The sequence below is a fragment of the Labeo rohita genome, chromosome 19, assembly GCF_022985175.1.
Source record: "Labeo rohita strain BAU-BD-2019 chromosome 19, IGBB_LRoh.1.0, whole genome shotgun sequence".
NCBI lineage: Eukaryota > Metazoa > Chordata > Actinopteri > Cypriniformes > Cyprinidae > Labeo > Labeo rohita.
This window is the reverse complement of record NC_066887.1, coordinates 31948188-31969404: the sequence shown is the minus strand read 5'-3', so window position 1 is coordinate 31969404 and position 21217 is coordinate 31948188. Positions and strand designations below refer to the sequence as shown.

Sequence of the window (21217 nt, the reverse complement as noted above, 5' to 3'; positions counted from 1 at the left end):
CCACAAAGGAGATCCCTCATTGCTCAGTTGTTGCTACTAGAGAGCAGATCACATTAAGAGTAAATGAAGAGTTTTGCTTCTTAGGTGGTTGCTGGGGGGTTCTGGGTTGTTTGTAGGGCGTTTCTAAGTGGTTGTTGGGATGGGTGGATTGTGTGTTGCTATGTGGTGGCTGGGGGTTCTGAGTAGGTTGTAGGGCATTGCAATAGGGTTGCTGGGGTGGGTGGTTTGTAGGGTGTTGCTATGTGGTTGCAGGAGTGTTTTGTGTGGTTTATAGAGCGTTACTATGTGGTTGATGCGGTGGGTGGCTTGTAGGGCATTGCTACTGAATGTGATTGCTGTGGTGTTCTGGGTGGTTTATAGGGTGTTGCTGGGGAGTTCTGAGTAGTTTGTAGGGTTAGTATGTGGTTGCTGGGGTGTTCTGGGTGGTTTGTAGGATGTTGTTATTTGGTTGCTGAGGTGGGTGGTTTATAGGGCATTACTTGGTTGCTGGGGGTTCTGGGTGGTTTATAGAGAATAAATATGTGGATGCTGGGGGGTTCTAGGGCATTATGTGGTTCTTGGGGTGTTCTGAGTGGTTTATAGGGTGTTGCCATGTGGTTGCCTGGGATGGGTGGCCTGTAGGATGTTGCTATGTGGTTGCTGGGGTGTTCTGAGAGTTTTATAGGTTGTTGCTATGTGGTTGCTGGGGTGTTCTGAGTGGGTTATAGGGTGTTGCTATGAGGTTGCTGGGGTGGGTGGTTTGTAGGACATTACTGTTTGGTTCTTCTGGTTGCCAGGAGGTTCTAGGGCATTATTGTGTGGTTGCTGGGTTGGGTGGCCTATAGGTTGTTGCTGTGTTGCTGGGGGGTTCTGGGTAGTTTGTAGGGCATTGCTATGTGATTGCTGGGCCGGGTGGTTTGTAGGGTGTTGCTATGTGGTTGGTGGGGTGTTCTGGGTAGTTTGTAGGGCATTGCTATGTGGTTGCTGGGCTGGGTGGTTTGTAGGGTGTTGCTATGTGGCTGGTGGGGTGTTCTGGGTAGTTTATAAGGTATTACTGTGTGGTTGCTGGAGTGTTCTGGGTGGTTTGTAGGGTGTTACTATGTGGTTGCTGGGTGCTCTGGGTGTTTTATAGGGCATTAATAGCTGGTTGCTTGGGGGCTCTTGGTAGTTTGTAGGGCTTTATTGTGTGGTTGCTGGGTTGGGTGGCTTGTAGGGTGTTGCTGGGGGATTCTGGGTAGTTTATAGGGCGTCACTCTGTGGTTGTTGGGGGGTTCTTGGTAGTTTGTAGGGCATTATTGCGTGGTTGTTGGGTGAGGTGGCTTGTAGGGTGTTGCTGGGGGGTTCCGGATAGTTTGTAGGATGTTGCTATGTGGTTGCTGGGATGGGTGGCCTGTAGGAGGTTGCTATGTGGTTGCTGGGGTGTTCTGTGTGGTTTAAAGGGTGTTGCTATGTGGTTGCTGGGGTGGGTGGTTTGTAGGATGTTGCTATGTTGTTGCTGGGGGTTCTGGGTGGTTTATAGGGTGTTGCTATGTGGTTACTGTGTTGTTCTAGGTCGTTTAGAGGGCTTATTATGTTGTTTCCAGTATGTTCTGTGTGGTTGCTAGGGCGTTCTGGGTGGTATTAGGTCATTGCAGTGAGGTATATATATATATATATATATATATATATATATATATATATCTCCAACCCAAAACATGTGGAATAGTTACATTTATATTTGCTCCTGGAAACAAATATATTCACAAATGAAATATCTGCAGATCAGGCACAGTAGAATAGGAGTGGCACAGAGTATCAAGCCCACAGTCTTCTGGGTATTAAACCACATAATAAAAGCTGTAGCCCACAAAATGCTTTAGTGAAAACCAGAGCTCATCTCCAGATATTGCCACCCTCAAATCAACAGGTAACAGAACCTGTATGTACCTGTACGTGACTGTCATTTCAAAAAGCATCTAAATCAGCTCGCATTAGCGCAGTAACACTCAACGACGGTGGCGTTTTTGACATTACAAGCATCCCGTTATTCATATACAGTATAAATAATGAGCACATCTCATGTTTATGCAGTTATCACTGTTACTGCCGATTATATTAATGCTAATTAATTCATACGAATGCTCCGGTGCTAGTTTGACAATCACAGCGGTAAAGCACTGTTGATTTGATCTGATTTGATTAGAAAGCCAATGTTAGCAGGAAGGAAAGGGGAAGAGCGTGTAAACAAGCGAGAAGGAGATGTTAATTCATACGCTGTCCGGGGCAGAGCATCAATCTTGCTTTGTGAGGTTCATCATTCCAGTAGCAAGAGTTCCTCGTTCAGTCGCACTGTCTCTCACTCCACAACAGATCCATCATCCAGCGGCTGATTGGGACAACAGTACTTGTTATGCTATAAAACCTATCATCGTGAAGTTAGATGCCATAAATCTTCCCTTAAACAGACAACAAGCTCTGGAAACACAGACAACACCACTTCTCATCACAGATTGATGGCAACTTTGAATGTGCATGTGTTCAAAACAGTGTGTTTGTGAAAAAACAGTGTTTGAAAGTTGTCTAATGGCTGATATGAATTGAAATGTGATGCTTTTTTGTTGTTTTGGCTAGAAGCTTATGAGATATTACAATCCAAATTCAGTACAACAGAGTATATCAGTCTTCACAGTAACTATAGCTGTTGGCTTCATGCTTTTGCTCTATTACATATTGTGAAACTGGAAATAATCAATGCAAGTGATGTAAGAACAATGCCAGATGCATCGTGCATCAGATACTAGTTCAGTCGACTGCTAGTTTTGGCATCTCCATTTCAGAGAATTTGCATCATTGAAACACTAAGTGGACGCTCAAATTTTCTTATTTCGTTTTTCACGCTATTATCTGTGCCAAATTTGTTTGTGGTTTTCACCAGAGCAGCCAAAGTGTTTAAATATGTACAATAGGAACACGCTTTCAATGCAATAGACAAGCTTTTAAATATGTTTCTGGGTTCATTTTAAAATTACCATTCTCTAAAAGCCACCTATAAAGTACTCAAATTTAATTTGGGGATATTATTTGGATGGTTATTTAAGTAGTTGCTATAAACTTCTCAACTTTAACTAACTTGCTCAGCAAGTTTCTCTTTAAACTGTTGCAAAGAAATTGGAAAATTTCTTACAGAAGATGTTAATGCCAATTCCTGTTTTAGTGCCCCTTTGTGCTGACAAAGCATTGTTTTGAATAGTTTTAATGCAAGTTAATTAAAGTTGAGATGTTTATAGCAGATACACGAATAATAACACGTCTGATTAATACCCCAAGTTAAACATAGCTAGAAATATTTGCATTTACATACTTTATTCTTTGCTGTATCTAAATTTTTTTTTTTGTGCAAATAGCTTGCAGTGGTGAATTTTTAACTTGTCACCCAAACTGTTGTTATTTTTCCATGCAAAAGCTTGTTTGCCATTTTAATATGTTGCTGTGCTGTTGCTAGGATAGGTTGTTTATACAGTATATACACCCTACTTGAATGTGCATCTAGGCTTTTTTCACCTGTTTTATCGTCAAGCAATAGGTCTCACAATGGCACTTGAAGCAAAGGAAGAGACATTGTTGAAAAGCGGCATTGTTGCTGTCGTAAATGGGCGTGGTTTAGACTGGCCTCGTCTGACAGTGCAGCAGATCGAGGGTAACCTTTAATTGGCTGCTGAAGTGTTGAGGCGGAGCCAGAAGCTAATGACAGTGCCGTCTCAGACGGGACGCTCCTTTTGTGTAAGAGACCCTCTGTCCCTAGAGAGCACTACTATATGTTTCTTCATTTAACGCTTCATTTGTGATTGGCCAGATCTGTCTGCGTGTGTGTGTGTCTAGGTGAATTTGTGTGCAAAACAGAAGCTTTACAAAAAAGTAAAGACACTGAAATGTGAAGTTTAAAATCACTTAATAACACACATAAGGATGAAATGGATTAATAAGATGCAACTAGTAAAAAGAGTAGCAAAGTGTGCAATGTGCATGTCAAATGGCATGTTTACTATAAGAAAAGAGGTAGATGTGTGTGTGTGTGTGTGTGTGTGTGTGTGTGTGTTTGGGGGTGGTGGGGATCATTGCGTGATTTGAGGTGGTGTTAATGTCTCCAGTCTCCCCTGTGTCTATCCAGACACAAAGGCGGCCCCCATGTGGGACGGGCCCCTCTCCACTCCTGGGTCCTAAAGTGATCTTAATATGAAGATCATTAACTGGAGACAGTGAGGGAGGGTGAGCTCATGTGCGAGAGCAGAGAGGGTCTGTCAGGAACAGCCCATGCCATCAATCTTGTCATTTACACAATGCAAAATCAAATCAACGGCAAATAATAAACTGCCGTAGACAAGCAAGAGTGTTGCTAAACACAAATAGACCTTCAGAAACTCATTAACGAGTCTTTTTTACATGCAAAAAAAGTTGTTACAAATTCATGCTTGCATGCGCATGTGTTTTTTTTAAATGGGTGTTTTTTGATAGTTCATTTTAGGAGAACGCTTACACGCATGCATAGCAAGTGTATTTCCTATTTACCCATTTTTACGCTTTTTTTGTTTGTTTGATGTGAGTAGTTCATTTTAAATAGTCCTGCAATGAGTCTTAAATATTATGCTGCATGCATTATAATGTGCATAAGATAGGATTAGAGAATTCTGAAATTTTAAATAGAATTAGAAAATGTTTTAAATTCAGCAGTTTTAATATTTCCATGCATATGTGCAATGTTTATATACATGCATTCGTTAATGCATTTATATAAATGGGTGATTATTCTAAATTATTTTAGTTTTTCACCATTTTAATCTCTTTTTTTTACCGTTTTAATCACATTTGATTTGCACCTGCAGAAGGGAATAATTATGCATGCATATGCTGTTTTTTTATTTACTATTTATTTATTTATTTGAGGGTTTTTTTTAGTAAGAGACCAGTTGTAATCAATATTTACATGCATTTATGTGTAATGAGGCCTAACAATCTTGATATGCCTTTGCTGAGCATATTCAACAACAAAATTTGTCAAATCTGTGCTTTCTCCCATACAAGTCCCCATCTGCACTTGAAACCCTCTATGAATTGTTCCTAAATAGACTGCAAGCTGCTAATAAAGTATACTTAACATAACAATAGAAGGCAGACCGCTGTCACAGGACGGCCGAGTCAGCCTGAGTGTAAGATAATAGATCAGGGAGCCAATGGGATCGCTGGGATGCCTCGTACCTTCTCTGACTCTCGTTTTTTTCCACTCTGCTCAGCAAAAGCCGAGCTAAGATCAATATCATGAGCGCTCCCTCTCATCCTAAATTACCGGCTAACGGCAGCGTCCTTTCCCCCCTCCGCTACACTCGAGACCCTGCGGTAGCGAGGGATCGGCTATCTTTAGCAGTAATGGAGGCTGTTTGTAATAAAGCAAGGTGGTTAATATCTGCTTGTCGGCTTTCTCTGCCTGTTTCTCTACTCTCAGGGGCTACGGCGCTTATATTATTAGCCGTGTAAAAACGGCACTAGTGTGTGGTGGTGAGGTCTTATTAAGCTTTTACCTGCAGGCTTCTGTCCAATCTCAGCATGCTGCAACAGTAAGCAGAATGTTATATTGGAGGCTTTTATTAAATTGACGGTTGCAGGTCTCTGTGGAGGAGATTTGGGAACGGTGCAGGAAGAGTGACCTTTGAACTTTGACGGTCCTTGTCGGTCCCCACAAGAATTTGCGGTTAGTGTGAACCACAAGAGTTTTAAAAAGCGTCAGAACTGTGGCACAGTAGGTGACGTGTGCGTGTGAGACACAGGAGAGCTGATGACTCATGGGTTCAGGTCTGATCTGGGTCATATGCCAATCTTGTTCTCTCTGTCTCTGGACCCCCTGGAGATTCATAGAGGTACTGCATGTACAGAACTTTATTTGAAAGATTCTGAATATGTGTGCATGTTATGCAAAGTGTGTTTAACTTACATGCAAAAACATTTCTTTACAAATTCAGGCATGCATATATTAATGCATGTTTATAAATGGGTGGTTTATTTTAGGCTAGAGTTTATATGCATGCATATTTGTTCTACAACTTAATTTAAAGGTAGATTACTCAAAAAAAAAAAAAAAAAAAAAAAAAAAACTTTTACAAATACATGCATGCAATAATGTATTTACCTAAATGGCTGGTTTATGCCGATTTATTTTAGGCTGAAAGTTAAAAGCATGTTTAGGAAAAAGTGTATTTGTTCTACAAGTTGATTTGAAGGTAAGTTAATCATTAAATAGTATATTTTTTATATGCAAAAAGACATTTTCACTACAAATTCATGCATCCATGCATTTATTACATAAGTTTATGCAAGTTTATTTTATGATAAAGGTATATGCATGTATGGAAGAAAGTGTTTTTTTACTTTTAAAGGTCATCACTCATCTTTTTTTTACATGCAAAAAGACACTTTTCTTTACAAATACATGCATGCATGACTGCATGTTTATAAATGAATGGCTTATGCAAGTTTACTTTAAACTAAAGTTTATATGAACGTGTAAGTGTATTTGTTCTATTACTTCATTTGAAGGTGAATCATTCTTTTTGTATGTAAAAAGACTTTCTTTACACATTCATGCAAGCATGCATACATGTATACAAGTAAGTTTATGCAGGTCAATTGTAGGCTTAAGTTTATATGCATGTGTAGGGGAAAGTGTATTGTAAGTCAGTCACTCATTAAATATATTTTTCATGCAAAATTCATAAATGCATTCATCAATACATGCATTAAAACCGAAAAAAAAAGCATGCAAAAAGAGAAATGCATGCATTAATTTCTTTACAAATATGCAAAAATGGAGGGTTCAGGGAACCTGTTTAAACATTTGTTGATTCTAATGGTGCAGGAGCTACATATTTCACCTTAAAAATGTGTAATTGAAAGAAATAACATCTAATTTCATTTTTGCTTGATTCTAACAAGAATAAAACTGTCATTAAAAACTGTAAATCTCTTTTTTGCACACTAAAGTGCAGCAGTGAATCGAGAACACTGTTGTAAATGTAAGCGTGTTAACTCAGAAACAAGAAAACTAGAGTAGCATAATGTAATAATGTTGACAACCCCTGCTGTTAAGAACGGATAAACTAGCCCTAAGCAAAAGGTAAAATGTTTCATCTACTCATACTAAAGTCTCCAAAATTTTCTTTGCAGATCCTTCACTGATGAACGTCATCTGGTTTAGTTTCTACCTTAGTAGGGACAAGGGCGCCCTCCACTGGCCAAATCTGTAGAAAAAAAAAAAAGGTCATGATTTTATGACGGTTGTGATATTAATTGTTGAAGACACTCCTCCTGGATTATCCGAGCTTCACATAAAGATTAAGACTGTAAGATACAATAATAGGGCATTTCTTTCTTTTTAGGGTAAATAAGAAGCTTCCCACGGTTCAAACAGCCCACCTGAAGATCCTGAAGCACCAACAGGTACATCACACAGGTGTTACCTTTCGGTCACAAGAGAATGCTTTAAAACACAAATCACAAATGAGATCTCTTTGTTAGCCTGATGCTTTCTCCTAGACAACGAGACTCAATGAGAAAACAAATTCCTCCTGAAAAAAGGCCCCTAGTAATAATCTCACATGTGTCTCTTCGGGAGATTTTAACAATATCAGAGATCTCAGTATCAACCATCAAAATAATTCAAATTCATTTTATAGCTCTACACTGAAAAAAAGTGTAGGATTTACTTTGATTTTCACCAGAATCACAAATGACAGTGAATTAAACATAAAATTTTGAAGTAGAAAAATTCTGTATTTTCTTGTAAAAAAAATATTCCAGTAATCTATTTACAACTTTAAAAAATTATTTTGACAGTGATGCTTACTGCATGACAGTTATTTTTGAATTTTAGAATTTTAGAACATTTTAGAAGAAATCACTTATGTTCTTAGAATTTTAGAACATCATAGACAAGCTAATACTAAAATAACTCTATTAAGTCTCCTGAAAAACAAAATCTGAAGAACATGTTTTTAGTGTCACTCACTTTGTTCAGTTCAGAGCTCATCTCATCCTCCTCTTCCTCATATTTATGAGGTAAATGTCATAAAGTTCTCAGCTGCTAACTGACCTCATTCCATTCAGTGATGTGCAAACAACATCCCTTTTGACTGGCTGTTGACTTTTCACTTTCTTGTTGACAAATCCGCCCCGCTCACATCTTCAATCGTTCCATGTTTGCTGTGTCCTACAGCAAACTAACACCTCAAACTCTAAAAGCTGCTTTGTTTGAGACTGTCATATAGATCTGAGGCCAGTTTTTGATGGTTATTCTTGGTTTTTGGGCAGGTGGATCTGAAATGTTTTGTTGTGGATTACTTGTGTACTGTTTACGGCATATTGTGCAATAACCATTTGAATACTGTATAGTACTCTTAATTTATTTGTATATTAAGCTGTGCATTATGCAAAAATAAATGGACTTCAAACAGTATATTAACTATATTGTTTGTCATTATGTTGCATGTTTAACTAAGCAAGGTGCATTCAGTTCTCATTTTACACTCTGAAAAAAGGCACAAAAGCTCTCACTGGGGCAGTAACCTTTCAAAAGGTACTAATATATACCATTTAGGTAGTAGTATGTAATATTAAGGTACCAATATGCACCTTTAATAGGGTACAAAGATGTACCATTTGAAAAGGTACAAATGGTTTCTGAGTGCACTAGAAAAAAGTTTAATGCAATAAATTATGCAATAAAATTGAATACAATAAAGCACAAGGCTCTATGCATTACAGTGCTTTTATTGTGTTTAAGCCAAATCACATTTATTTCTATAGGGCTATGTACAATGCAGATTGTTTAAAAGCAGCTTCACAGTGATAAACTGAACAATAACAGTGTTAATTTTGTAAAATGTATCAATTATAAAACACAACAGCTATATATACAGCTATAAATCAGCTCTATAGAAGACAACCGTGTCATTTATTCAGCTTAATTCAGTTTAAGGTTGTTTCAATTCAGTTCAGTAAGTGTTAATGTTACTGTTAGAACTCAGTTCAAACTGTGTTCTTGTTTAATGTCAGTGCAATTAAATTTCCTGGATAATATTACTGAATACTGTCCTTTAAACCCTCTTAAAACCACAGTAATAAATGCTTTCTTGTTTTTATGACAATAACAATAATCAGAAAAATGATTTTGCTTAGTAATGAAGTTCATTCTAATTGTGTTTGTTTACTGTTGCTAAGCAACATAACTTGTTGCATTAATATAGAATGTGATGTGTCAGGTTTGTGTTTATCAGCATTTTACAACTTCGATGCAATGCTGCGTATCCAGACAGATTTTAAAGTTGATTTCTGTGTAAAAACAAACCTTAAAGACTATGGAAATGTTTTACCAGCATTGTTACCCAGAAAAGCACATACGGTACAAGTCATCTATCAAACGCTGGTGGGGCATATTGTCACTAAGTGGGGCAAGTTGTCACAATGTGTAAAATTACCACAACAAATATAGCAGCTGCACATTTGTGGGGGGAAACTAGTCATTTATTTGGTCTTCATTATGCAGTTTGTTTGTCTTGTTATTATAAACGGCTCTGTGGTAAAAAGACCATCTGGCCTTATATGCACAGTATGCAAACTTTTTCTGAAAATCAAACTGTAATATTTAATATCACTAGTTGGATTGTTTCTCAAACGTGCCTTATTGAATTCCTCTATTCAATGAACGCGTCACTCAGATGTGTAATTAGGCCCATTCTGAGAGGAGATGTATTGATATGCAGCATTTCAATTTGCAGCAGCTCTTCTCAGTCATTTTCTGTATTAAATATCACATGTTTGGTATTATTTCTACAGGGCAAGTGTTGAAAAGTCCCGAAATGTGATCTACAGACCGGGCAGCCCCTGTCCGAACCCCACAGTGCAGGTGAACGGAAGAGGCTTCCCTCCTTTATGAGACGTATTTGAGTGCAGGTGGAGAAGTGACCAATCAGAGGGCAAGAAGAGCTTCTACCTGAGCAGGTATCACCCGTGTGAGGATCTTTTAAAGCTGCTCTGCGTGTGTGTGAGCGTGTGCAGGCAGTCCATCGGACCCATCTCACCCGAAAACCCCTCTGAATACCGAGAAACGAGATAAAACACAGCGATTATGGAGACTAGAGGTGTTCTGCTTTTGTGTTTCGCCTGCCTCGGCGTGTTTACCGGCGCGAGTGGGGATAAAAGTGACATTTACAGGAAAGTCGTGGATTTGCTGGCTCCAGGTGAAGAGTACCTCACAGAAGATGCGCTTCTCTCGCTGTTTAAACGGCTGGAGAACCGTGTGCAGTGCTCCGGTGTGTCGTGTGAAAAGGTAGGATATATTTGCGGACTTTTGGAAAGGTCGAGGTCCAGCGCGCGCCCGCGGTTGAAGGCTCGTGTGTTACAGCTGTGGGAACAAATCTGACTGAAGAATAGGCGCGTAAATCACTGTTTTATGGGCTAACACATAAGGATATGCAAAGTAAACCTCATATATAGGCTAAAATACAAGTTACTAACTTGTAAATCACGTTTAAGAAGAAATATAAAGAATCAGTGCCGTGGCTGCACGCAGCTCATGAACAGATTGAACGTGTGTTGCAACCGGTCCCGAAGTCTTTTAAGCTTTGCGCAATTTTAATCACCTTTAATCTCATTTTTAGCTTTACTTCAAGTGGTCCTGTGCTGTGACAAGTTACTTTTTTCCAGTATAAAAGACTTGAGTTCGTTCAACACCCGTTGGGCGCTTTGGGGGCATGTTGTCACAGTGCGAACCTGTGGCATTTATCTGTATTTACATTTTATGAGAAAGTTCTCAGCTAACAAAAATATGTTCTAAGAATGTTCCCATTAGATTCTGAAAACGTTATTTTCGAATGTTCTTTAACCGTTTAAAACGTTTTTTTTAAAAACCATTAAAATATATTTTTTTTTTTTTTTTTTTGGCTATACGAACCTTAAGGGAACATTCCATTCATTTTTCAAACATTATGGAAAGTGACTTTAGAATGTTCTCTGAATGTTCTAAAACGAGTGGTGATATTAAAAAAAAAAAAAAGATTGGATGAACGTCAAACTAAAACGTTTCAGAAAGTTTTTTGTTTATTTGTTTTGTTGGTTTGTTTGTTTGTTTTGAACGTTCCATTTAATCATTTTACAGATATTATGGAAAGTTACTTTTAAATGTTCTCTGAACGTTTAAAAACCGTTAGATGAATGTCAAACTAAAATGATTCAGGAAGAAAAAAAAAACATTTTTTAATGTTTCTCGAACATTTGCAAAGGCCGATAAAGTTGAACAAACAATCTATCAACGTTACTGGAAAAACATGTATGTAACTTTGCACGAACGTTGCCAGAACATTAGCCAAAGTTCTAAGAACTTTCTTGTTGGGTCATTCAATATTTAAAAAGGTAAACAGTTATGAAATGCAAAACTATTAATAGAACAAGAACAAAAAAATGCATAAAACTTTACCCAACTTTACATTTATGAAAAAACAGGTTTTGCTCTTATTGACCTGAGTTTAACCTTTTAGGTAAAATCAGATATGTTAAAAAGAAAAGAGAGAGAGAGAAAAAAACACATAAAAACAGACAATGTTTGCCATTTTGGTTTTATTGCATTCACAAAACCAACATATTGATCACCAAAAGCACTAGAAAAAAGTGTTTGTGCGACTGGGCTTTGACTCTTTAACCTTATAAGTTACCGACCTTTATAAAATATATTACCATCATTAGAAATTATGAACAATAAACCCATGGTTTTCTGGAAAATAATAATAATGAATTAATCAATATATAAATAAAAATCTGACTGAAAACAAGTTTTACTGAAAACATGACTTAGATCAGGTGGTTTATTTCATTTTTATTTATTTGACAATTTATTTAATCAGTGATCATAAAAGCATGCATGTTTTTTGTAGAGGAAGAACTGTAAAAATAAATTATTGTCTGTCTCCACAACAGTAAGACGGAAATCTCTTTGTTTTTTTGAGGACAGTGATAGTTAATATGTACCACAGTTATGAGATTTTGGCAGGAGCTGTGGTCGAGTTTTACATGTCTGTATTTGTACATTGAACTTTCTATTACTTTGAGCATTATTTTTATGTACATTGGAGATTTGTGTTCCTCCATAAAAGTGTTTTGAAACATTTTTTAGTTGGATAAATATTAACTTTTTGTTATGTAGGTTTTAGGTTTGTTAGCAGCAACAAAGTTCCACAAAAGGGCTGAATGGAGTATTATTTTCAGTTAGATTAAATTATAACAAACTAAGATCGTATTCAAAATAAATCTTCATCTCAAATAAATCTCTGTGTTGTTTAAGGCAAGACAGCTGAATAGGATCAAATAAACTGAAAAAAAAAAAAACAACCAGACAAAAAAAGAAATGAAAATATTTTATTCAGAAAATTTTCATCATGTTTTTAGAAATAAAATGTAGTTATTAAAACATATATCAGGTAAATTATAAACAAACAAAACCCTTTATAAAAACCTTCAGAATATTGATAGCAATAGTAAATTTGTAATAACAATTTTCACTTAGAAATTGCTGGTAAATTTCACAATTAATTACAAAGAAATGCGAAGTAACGCACTGAATTAAACACAAAATTTGTAGTAGAAAGACTGAAATAATATTTCTTGTAAAACAATCCAACAATCTTTCATTTAAAACTTTGAAAAATATTTTTTTACATTTTAAGTGCCACAGAGATGGAGTTTTTTGGCTCAGTGCAAGAGCAAAAAAATCTTATGACCTTAAAAAAAAAAAAAAAAGGACTGTACTTAAAACCAACAGATGCAAACTTATGAAGTGTAATAAACACTTCATTGTGCGTTTTTAATATTTTCTTTCCACTAGTCTGAAAGAAGACATATTATAAAACCAAAATTGACCAGTGCATGAAAAACCAATGTTTTTTCTCTAGTTGCATTAAATACAACATTCATATAGTCATTATTTCACCGTTAAGTGCTCTGTCTTTCTGTCTCCTGTCTGTAGTGTCTTTCAGTGGATCATCTCTCTCAGCTGTTGGGAAACTACAGCAGCTCACAGGGGCTTCAGATGGAGGATTTCTTCACCGTGGCTCCTGGCTTCTGTTTGTTCCTCAGCGCTCCGCTGGAGACCTGTAGTGCCGTACATGAGGGCCGCTGGGCCGAAGAGACTGATCACTTCATCGAAATGCTCTACGGCCACGACCACGGCCATAACAGCACCACAGAACATCCTCCGCATGGAGACATCACTGAAAACGAGGGTTTGGAGAACATGTTCCATGAGATGGAGAAATACTATCAGCCTGACACACATGAGGTCAGCACAACTAGCTGGTTATCAGGATGAAATGTTATTTTGTTTGCACTCCCATTGTGTTGGGATTAATTTGACCCACATCTGATTTACAAATTGCTTGAAATACTGTTGAACTACTTGTTTCATCTTGATTTTGTTTTTCGGGACTTTTTTTTTTTTTTTTTTTTTTTTTTTTCCTCATTTAGGGTCATAAATGTGCATGCAAATTTCAACTCAACATTTAACACTAAAGAGTTAGATAAACATTTAATGTAGCTTGTCAGAAACAAAAATATGAAATACGCGAGGACTTATAGAATTTAAGAAAACTGAGACTGAATCATCCAAGAAAAATGGATTCATTGATTCATTATCTAGTTTTACAATTTTGTGTTTGTGCAAGGTAATTTTAAACTTAAAAACATGTTAAAGTTTTCGTAATTTTGTTGTTTCTTTAAGTCATTTTAATATATATTTTTAAATATATCTATATAGAAAATTGTAATCATTTTTATTTCAATTTTAGCTATTTTAGTTCTTAAAGTAAATGAAAATTAGAAATGTTGCCTTTATTGGCAAGTAACTGATTTTTTTTTAGATATACATTTTTTTTTAAAGTAATGAAAATGTTTTTTCATGTTTTAGGAAAAAAAAGACACTAAAAACAGCAAATCTTTATTGTAGCTTATATTTTCTTTTCTTTTTTATTTTAAACTAAATTCAGCATTTTGAAAAACTCGAATATGAAATACATGAGAACTTATGAAATATATGACTGATATTGAAATCATACAAAAAATCACTTTCATCATCTAGTTGAGTGTTATAGTCAAAACATCTGACAATTTTGTGTCTGTGCAGCTCATTTTGAATGTAAAATAATGTAACGTTTTGAACGTAAAAGTTTTATTCATTTTAATTTTTATTACTTTTTTAAAAAAAATATATAACTATAAAGATTTTATACACGTTATTTCAGTTTGTTATTTTAGTTCTTAAACTAAATGAAAATTAGAAATGTTGATTTTATTGGCAACTAACTTTTTTAGATTTTCATTTAGTTTTTCATTTATTTTAAGTAATGAATGTTTTTTTATGTTTTAGTTTTAAAAAATACACTTAAAACAGCAAATCTTAGGTTATATTTTCTTTTCTTTTTTTATTTTAAACTAAATTCAACACTTTGAAAAACACTAAATACACTAAAAAACTTTATTGTAGCTTGTTGAAGACTGAAGTACATAATACATGAGGACTTATGAAATTTATGACTCAGTTTATTCGATACTGAGATCATACAAAAAATTAGCTAATTTTGAACAAAATATCATTAGTCATATCAAATTAGTCATTTTAATTTTTATTATTTGTTGAAATTATAACTATAAAGATTTTCTTAATTTTACTTCAGTTTGTTATTTTAGTCTTATTTGTTTTAAATTAGAAATGTTGCCTTTATTGGCAACTAACTTTTTTTTTTTTTAAGTAATGAAAATGTTTTTTTAAGTTTTATTTTAAAAAAGACACTAAAACAGCAAATCATTGTCGCTTATATTTTTTTCCTTTTTTATTTTAAACACTAAATACACTAAAAACCTTTATAGTAACTTGTAGAAGACTGAAATATGAACTATATGAGAATTTATGAAATTATGAAAATGACTTAAAGTTTATTCGATACTGAGATCATTTCATCATCTAGTTGAGTTTCATAGTCAAAACATCTGACAATTTTATGTCTGTGCAGCTCATGAATATAAAATATATTAAAGTTTTAGTCATTTTTTATTTTTATTAATTTTTTAAAAATATAACCATAAATATTTTATACATTTTATTTCAGGTTATTTTAGTTCTTAAACTAAATGAAGATTAGAAATGTTGCCTTTATTTTGGAACTTTTGAAAAACGCTTGAAACAAAAACCTTTATCGTAGCTTTTAGATTTTCTTTTTTCTTTTATATTAAAGTAACACTTTTTTTTATTGTTTAAGCTTTAATGATATCAACACTTTAAAAACCACTAATGACACATATATATATATATATATATATATATATAAAACAGGAAATCATCTGGCAATTTTGTATCTGTGCAGCTAATTTTGATCATAAAAATATGTGAAAGTTTTAGTAATTTTGTTTAGAAAATTTTTATTAGTTTTTTTTTAAATATAACTATATAGATTTTATGTTGTTTTAGTTCTTAAACTCTTTAAATGTTGAATTATTTCAAGTAAGGAGAAAGTTTTGTTGTTGTTTTAGTTAATTATATTAACATTTTGAAAAACACTAAAGACACTAAAAACAAAAACCTTTATTGTAGCTTTTATATTTTTTATTATATTTTCTGTCTAAGTAACTATTTTTATTGCTTCAGCTTTAATGATATCAACACTTTGAAAAACATTTAAAAAAACAGAAAAGCTTCATGGTGTAACATTGGTGTAACACAGATTTTCGTTTCTTTTTTCTTTTATTTCAAATAATGATTTTTTTTATAAAATGTTTTAATTTTAGTTAATTATATCAAGGCTTTATAAAAACACTAAAGACACTAAAAACAGAAAACCTGCATTGTGGCTTATATATTTTCTTTTTTCTTTTATTTTGAAGTAACTACATTTTTTATTGTTTCAGCTTTAATTAATGATGCCAAACCACTTATGAGACAAAATATGAAATACTTAAAGTTTGCACTAAACTGAGATTCATCCAAGAAAAAAATTACTTTCATCCTTTAGTTTCGCAGTCAAAAAAATCTGTCAATTTTGTGTCTGTGCAGCTGATTTTAAACATAAAAATTAGTTGTTTAGGTCAGTTTTATTAGTTTTTTATATGTATATATATATATTTTTATATATATTTGTATTACTTTTACTTCAGTTTTAGTGATTTTATTACTTCAACCTAAAATAAGTGAAAATAAGAAATGTGGCCTTTGTTGGCAACTAACTGAATTTGGTAAATATTTTCTTTTCTTTTCTATTTATTTAATTTTAAGTGATACAAAGTGTTTTTAGAAATTGTTTCAGTATAATGACATCAACACTTTCAAAAACACTAAAGACACACAAATGTATGGCCCAAAGTTTAATCAATTTTGTATCTGTGCAATAAATTTTGAACATAAAAATACTGGTAAAACTGACCTCTAGAAATAACACAAAATAAATGTCAATTGTTCAATTCAAAGTCTCTGACAAGCTACTAAAGAGGTTTTCTGTTTTTACATGAATTTATATAGTGGTAATTTTTGGCAATTTGCATGGAAATCAAAAACTGTACTTAATTTTTGAACACAACAGTAGTGTTAGTTATTTTTATGATGTTGTCTAATGAATGCTCTTGGTTGTCTGTAAAGTAAAATAATGCAAAGGCTAATTGCTGCTTGACTTTTGCCATTGAGAATGACAGCAAGCCTCCTAAGACGTAATGCAAACTGACACATGATGGACATCTGACGCTGACGGCCACATCTGTCTTGTGTTTATCTGTTGTTTTAGCCCTGTCTCACTATGAAGGACATCTTGGAAGAGAGCAGCCATCAGCACGGCGATCACACGCACACAGAACTGGACTCCGTGATGGGAAATGTCCTCTATCACGCCCTGCGTGGAGACTGCATGAAAGCATACAACCTTCCTGAACAGCAGTACTTCCTGGATTACATCTTCAGCCATTTTGGCTCTGATAATCTCACACTTCATGGTATGACTGTCTAACAATACATCTTTCGAGCAATATTTTCATAAAATTTGCTCAGATAGTGCTGTTATGTTTAACAAACACTAAAACTATTAAAAACATTTTTGTTATTTGAAATAAAATAGAAATAATATTTGAAAACTTTAGTATCATACCATTAGCAGTTTTTATTTTTGTTATTTCTCATTTTAATTTTAATTAAACCCTTTTTAATATATTTTAATAAATAAAACCATTTTATAACCACATTATATATCCATATATTTTAATATATTTTAAATGCATTTTGTCTAAATGATTTTAATACTTCATCTTTACGTTGCCTGAAATGGCAACTAACTTAAAATAAATGTGAGGTTTTTAGGTTTTATTTTCTTTTTTTCCTCTTTCATTTTATTTCAAGAAATTAACATTTTAATGGTTTTATTTTATTTTTTATTTTTTAATTTGTTTAGAAACCACAAGCCCTTCAGTATGTCCTTGTTCGAACTTCTGAATCATTTGGTCTTTAATGTTTTGCATCAGTATAATATATGCTTTAATCCTGAGCTGTTGTGGTCATGTTTTGTTTTATTTTGTTTTCATAATATTATTATTCTCAGATTTTGAAGGGCTTCTAAATGCTTTAAGCCTGGGTGGAGGGGAACATGACCATGACCATGAACATGAACACCTTGACCATGAAAACCAGCTCAGCAGAAAGAGGCACAGTCGTCTGGCCATGGATGTTCATCGGACCAACAGCAGTTGGGACATGGTAATCAGGGGATTCTGAACTTTTTTTGGTCAGCCGGACCACTTTAACCTAAAAGATTTTTGGTTAACACTTTACAATTAGTTAACATTAGTTAACATGAACTAAGAATGAACAATATTTCTACAGAATTTGTTAATTTCAGCATTTACTAATGGATTATTAAAATCACAAATCGTGTTTCTTAACTTTAGTTGATTTAGTAAATGTTTTATTTTGATTTAGTTATTCAAAATGATTTTATTTTAATTAGTTAATTATTTAAATTAAATTAACTTTTCATCAACTTACAAACCCCAGTTTGGAAACTCCTGCAGTAATCAGTCATGTATTAATTAAGCACAAATATGGAAAAATATTATTAATATTTATTAGAATTTATTAATCAGTAGTTTATTATTATTATTATTGGTCACTTTAAAGGTAGGTTAACAAATAAAATGTTTATATTTAAATCTTTTTTATGTTTTTATTGATTTATTTATTTTTCTAAAATATTTTATTTTAATATTACTTTTTGTAGTTTAAATTATTACTTTATTATCAGCTCACAAACCCCAGTTTTGGAACTCCTGTGGTAATCAGTCATGCATTAATTAAGCATATAAAAATACAGAAAAATTGTATTAATGGTAAAAATAAATAAATAAATAAAAATTAATGTTATTATTATTATTATTATTATTATTATTAATGGTCACATGAAATGCAGGTTAACAAATAAAATATTTATATTGAAATCCTTTTAGTATGTTTTTATTTCCCCCTCTCCCAAAATTGTTTTATTTTAATTTAGAACTTTATTTATTTTAACTTTTTGTAGATTGAATTATTACCTTCAACTCATAAATAAATAATAATAATTATTATTATATTAAACACAGTAAAAATACAGGAAAAATTATAACACTTATAATATAATATAATATAATACACACACACACACATATGTATAGGTTATTTTTAGGATATTTTTACAGAAAAATATAATTAATTATGAATAATAATTATTGATAAATATAAATATTATTATTGAATACATTTTCATAAACAGTAGTCACATTTAAATGCAAGTTAACAAACAAAATAATTCATAAAGAAATAAAAATATTTAGATCCTTTTTTGTTCATTATTTATATATATATATATATATATATATATATATATATATATATATATATTTTATATTATTTATTTATTTATTTATTTATTTATTTATTTATTTATTTATTTATTTATTTATTATTTAATTATTTTTTTCCCAGAATTATTTGCAGTTATATGCAATTTAAATTATTGACTTTTATCAGCTCACATGGTTTTGGTAATCAGTCACGCATTAATTTGAACCATTAAGTAACACATCTGGACACATAGCTCATCTCACACCATTGATGGTTATAGTCATAAATTAAACAAGGGTTTTCTAATACTTTATTTCCCAGAATGCATTACCTGTTGAATTTCTTTGAATAGCAATTCAGTAAATTGATTCCAATTTCAGATTCTGTGCTTCACTAAATCTTACATCGGCATAAAAACGTATCTTTTCCTGTACATTCTGTAGGTTTATGGGGCATCATGGGAAATCTTTGCACGCCACAGAAATCCAATCATTTTGCCGTGGCAGTTGACGAAGAGAGCAATCATGTGGCTGCACGAGAAATCATTACGAGGCCTGCAACATGAAGTGTCAGCGGCGGCCGCTAATGTTTATTACTTTTGATGGATGTTGTGACATACGCGTCTCATCTGTCCACAGTCATAATCACAGTGAAATTAAGCACTACATGTGCTGATGTACATCCAGCTCGTTTTTAATCATGATGAATATTTCCAATTTCTTTAAGCTCACACGCCGTCTAAATAAGACCTGTCGTCTGACATCCGTGGAATTAATAATTCAGCAAACAGTAAATACGAGAGTTTCACGCGTGATTATCGGAGCAACGGCACCGCTGTGGTGTGAAATGAAATATTAATGTGGAAATATGTTTTATGCATTCGTACATTTGCATGTCTCAGTGTGGATACTGTTGCGCTCACAGGCCTGCTTCAGCGCTGAAGACCTGTTGAGGATTCACCAGCTGAACTCTTCATCGCTGACCAGAGATCAGTTCACACAGATTAGCCCTGCTCTGATTCAGCAGATCCTCAGCGGAGGCTGTTCTGGGACCAGTCCAGAACCCGCGACCCCGGATTCGCTCAGCACTGCCGAGAGTGAGTGACCTCTTCATATGCTGTAAATAATTTTCACTGATATGAGGACATAATAAATTATATCTTTATATTATATTGTTATATGATTATGAGATGTAATATATAACTGATATAATATTAACTTTGTTCTTTTAAAAAAAAATACGTAATTGTAAAATCAAAGCTTACCTAATGAATGAAACTGGCTTTTCCACATGGCTAATAAACATGTTTGGGTGAATCTCATGAAAAATATCTGGGCATGTCATATCTCACCCCCCAAAATTAAAAGAAAATAATTATCATCTGCTGAAAGACAATCAGACCTATTTTACAGTTTGTTTGTTTTTTTTGTCTAATATGACATTTTATTTGATATTTTAATATCATAACAAAAAAACAGAAAATATTATTATTGTTAATAATATCAATATTAATTAAAATAAAAATACTAAATAATATTATTTTTAATATTTTATGAAAAGAATTGTAAGTATGCGTCCATGTAGTTTGAGATACTATAATAGTTTTTATTCATATTTTGAATTAGTTATTGATTTTATATTTTCCCATTTCAATTTATTTTTAGTTAAAGTCTTTGTATTTTTTATAAAAAAAAAAAATGTTGTTTTATCATATATTTTTACGTGTTGTTGTATTTATGGTCATATAAATGTTTTTAAATATGCCTCTTTTTATACAGTTTATATTTATATTTTATAGTTTAACTATTCTAGCACATCAAGTTAAATTAAATAAAAATAGGAAATTTGGCACCTGGCTAATTTAAAAAAAGTTTTTATAAATTATTTAATTTATTATTTATTTTATTTCAAGTAATGAAGTTTTTACGGTTTTAGTTTTAGTTAGCATGTATCATGGTAGTACTGAATTTAATTAAAAAATGATTTTAAAAAAATGATTGATTTTTATTACTATATTATGATAATGAATTGGGGGGGGGGGATAATTTTAATCAAGTTAGAGTGCAGAAATGTAAATGATCTTTTATAGTTTTATATAATGAGGAATATAGTTTTGTTTTTTTTTAAGATAAATTAAATCTTTTTTTTTTGTTGTTGTTGTTGTTCTTTTTTGGTATAAAGTATATAGTTTCAGAAGAGATCTTAACAGTTTCTCAAACCAGATATCTCAGTATAAACTCATATTATTGTTTTTTATTTTATATTTTATTGCCAAAATACTGTAAGAGCACATTTTTTGGAGTATAAATTGTATTTATCTTG

The 21217-nt window shown here is 33.0% G+C and overlaps 1 protein-coding gene across 2 annotated transcripts in view; it reads left to right on the top strand.

Annotated features, from left to right (window-relative positions):
- The window catches only part of slc39a4 (solute carrier family 39 member 4), a 111803-nt gene that overhangs the window by 81121 nt on the left and 9465 nt on the right, over positions 1 to 21217 (top strand). For both annotated transcript variants that reach the window (XM_051137041.1, XM_051137040.1), the window contains 6 exons: positions 7383 to 7443; positions 9838 to 10330; positions 13019 to 13330; positions 16815 to 17019; positions 17619 to 17773; positions 19820 to 19991. In XM_051137041.1, the coding sequence (XP_050992998.1) occupies positions 10130 to 10330; positions 13019 to 13330; positions 16815 to 17019; positions 17619 to 17773; positions 19820 to 19991 (1045 nt within the window). In that variant the 5' untranslated portion in view covers positions 7383 to 7443; positions 9838 to 10129. The remainder of the gene's footprint in view (positions 1 to 7382; positions 7444 to 9837; positions 10331 to 13018; positions 13331 to 16814; positions 17020 to 17618; positions 17774 to 19819; positions 19992 to 21217) is intronic.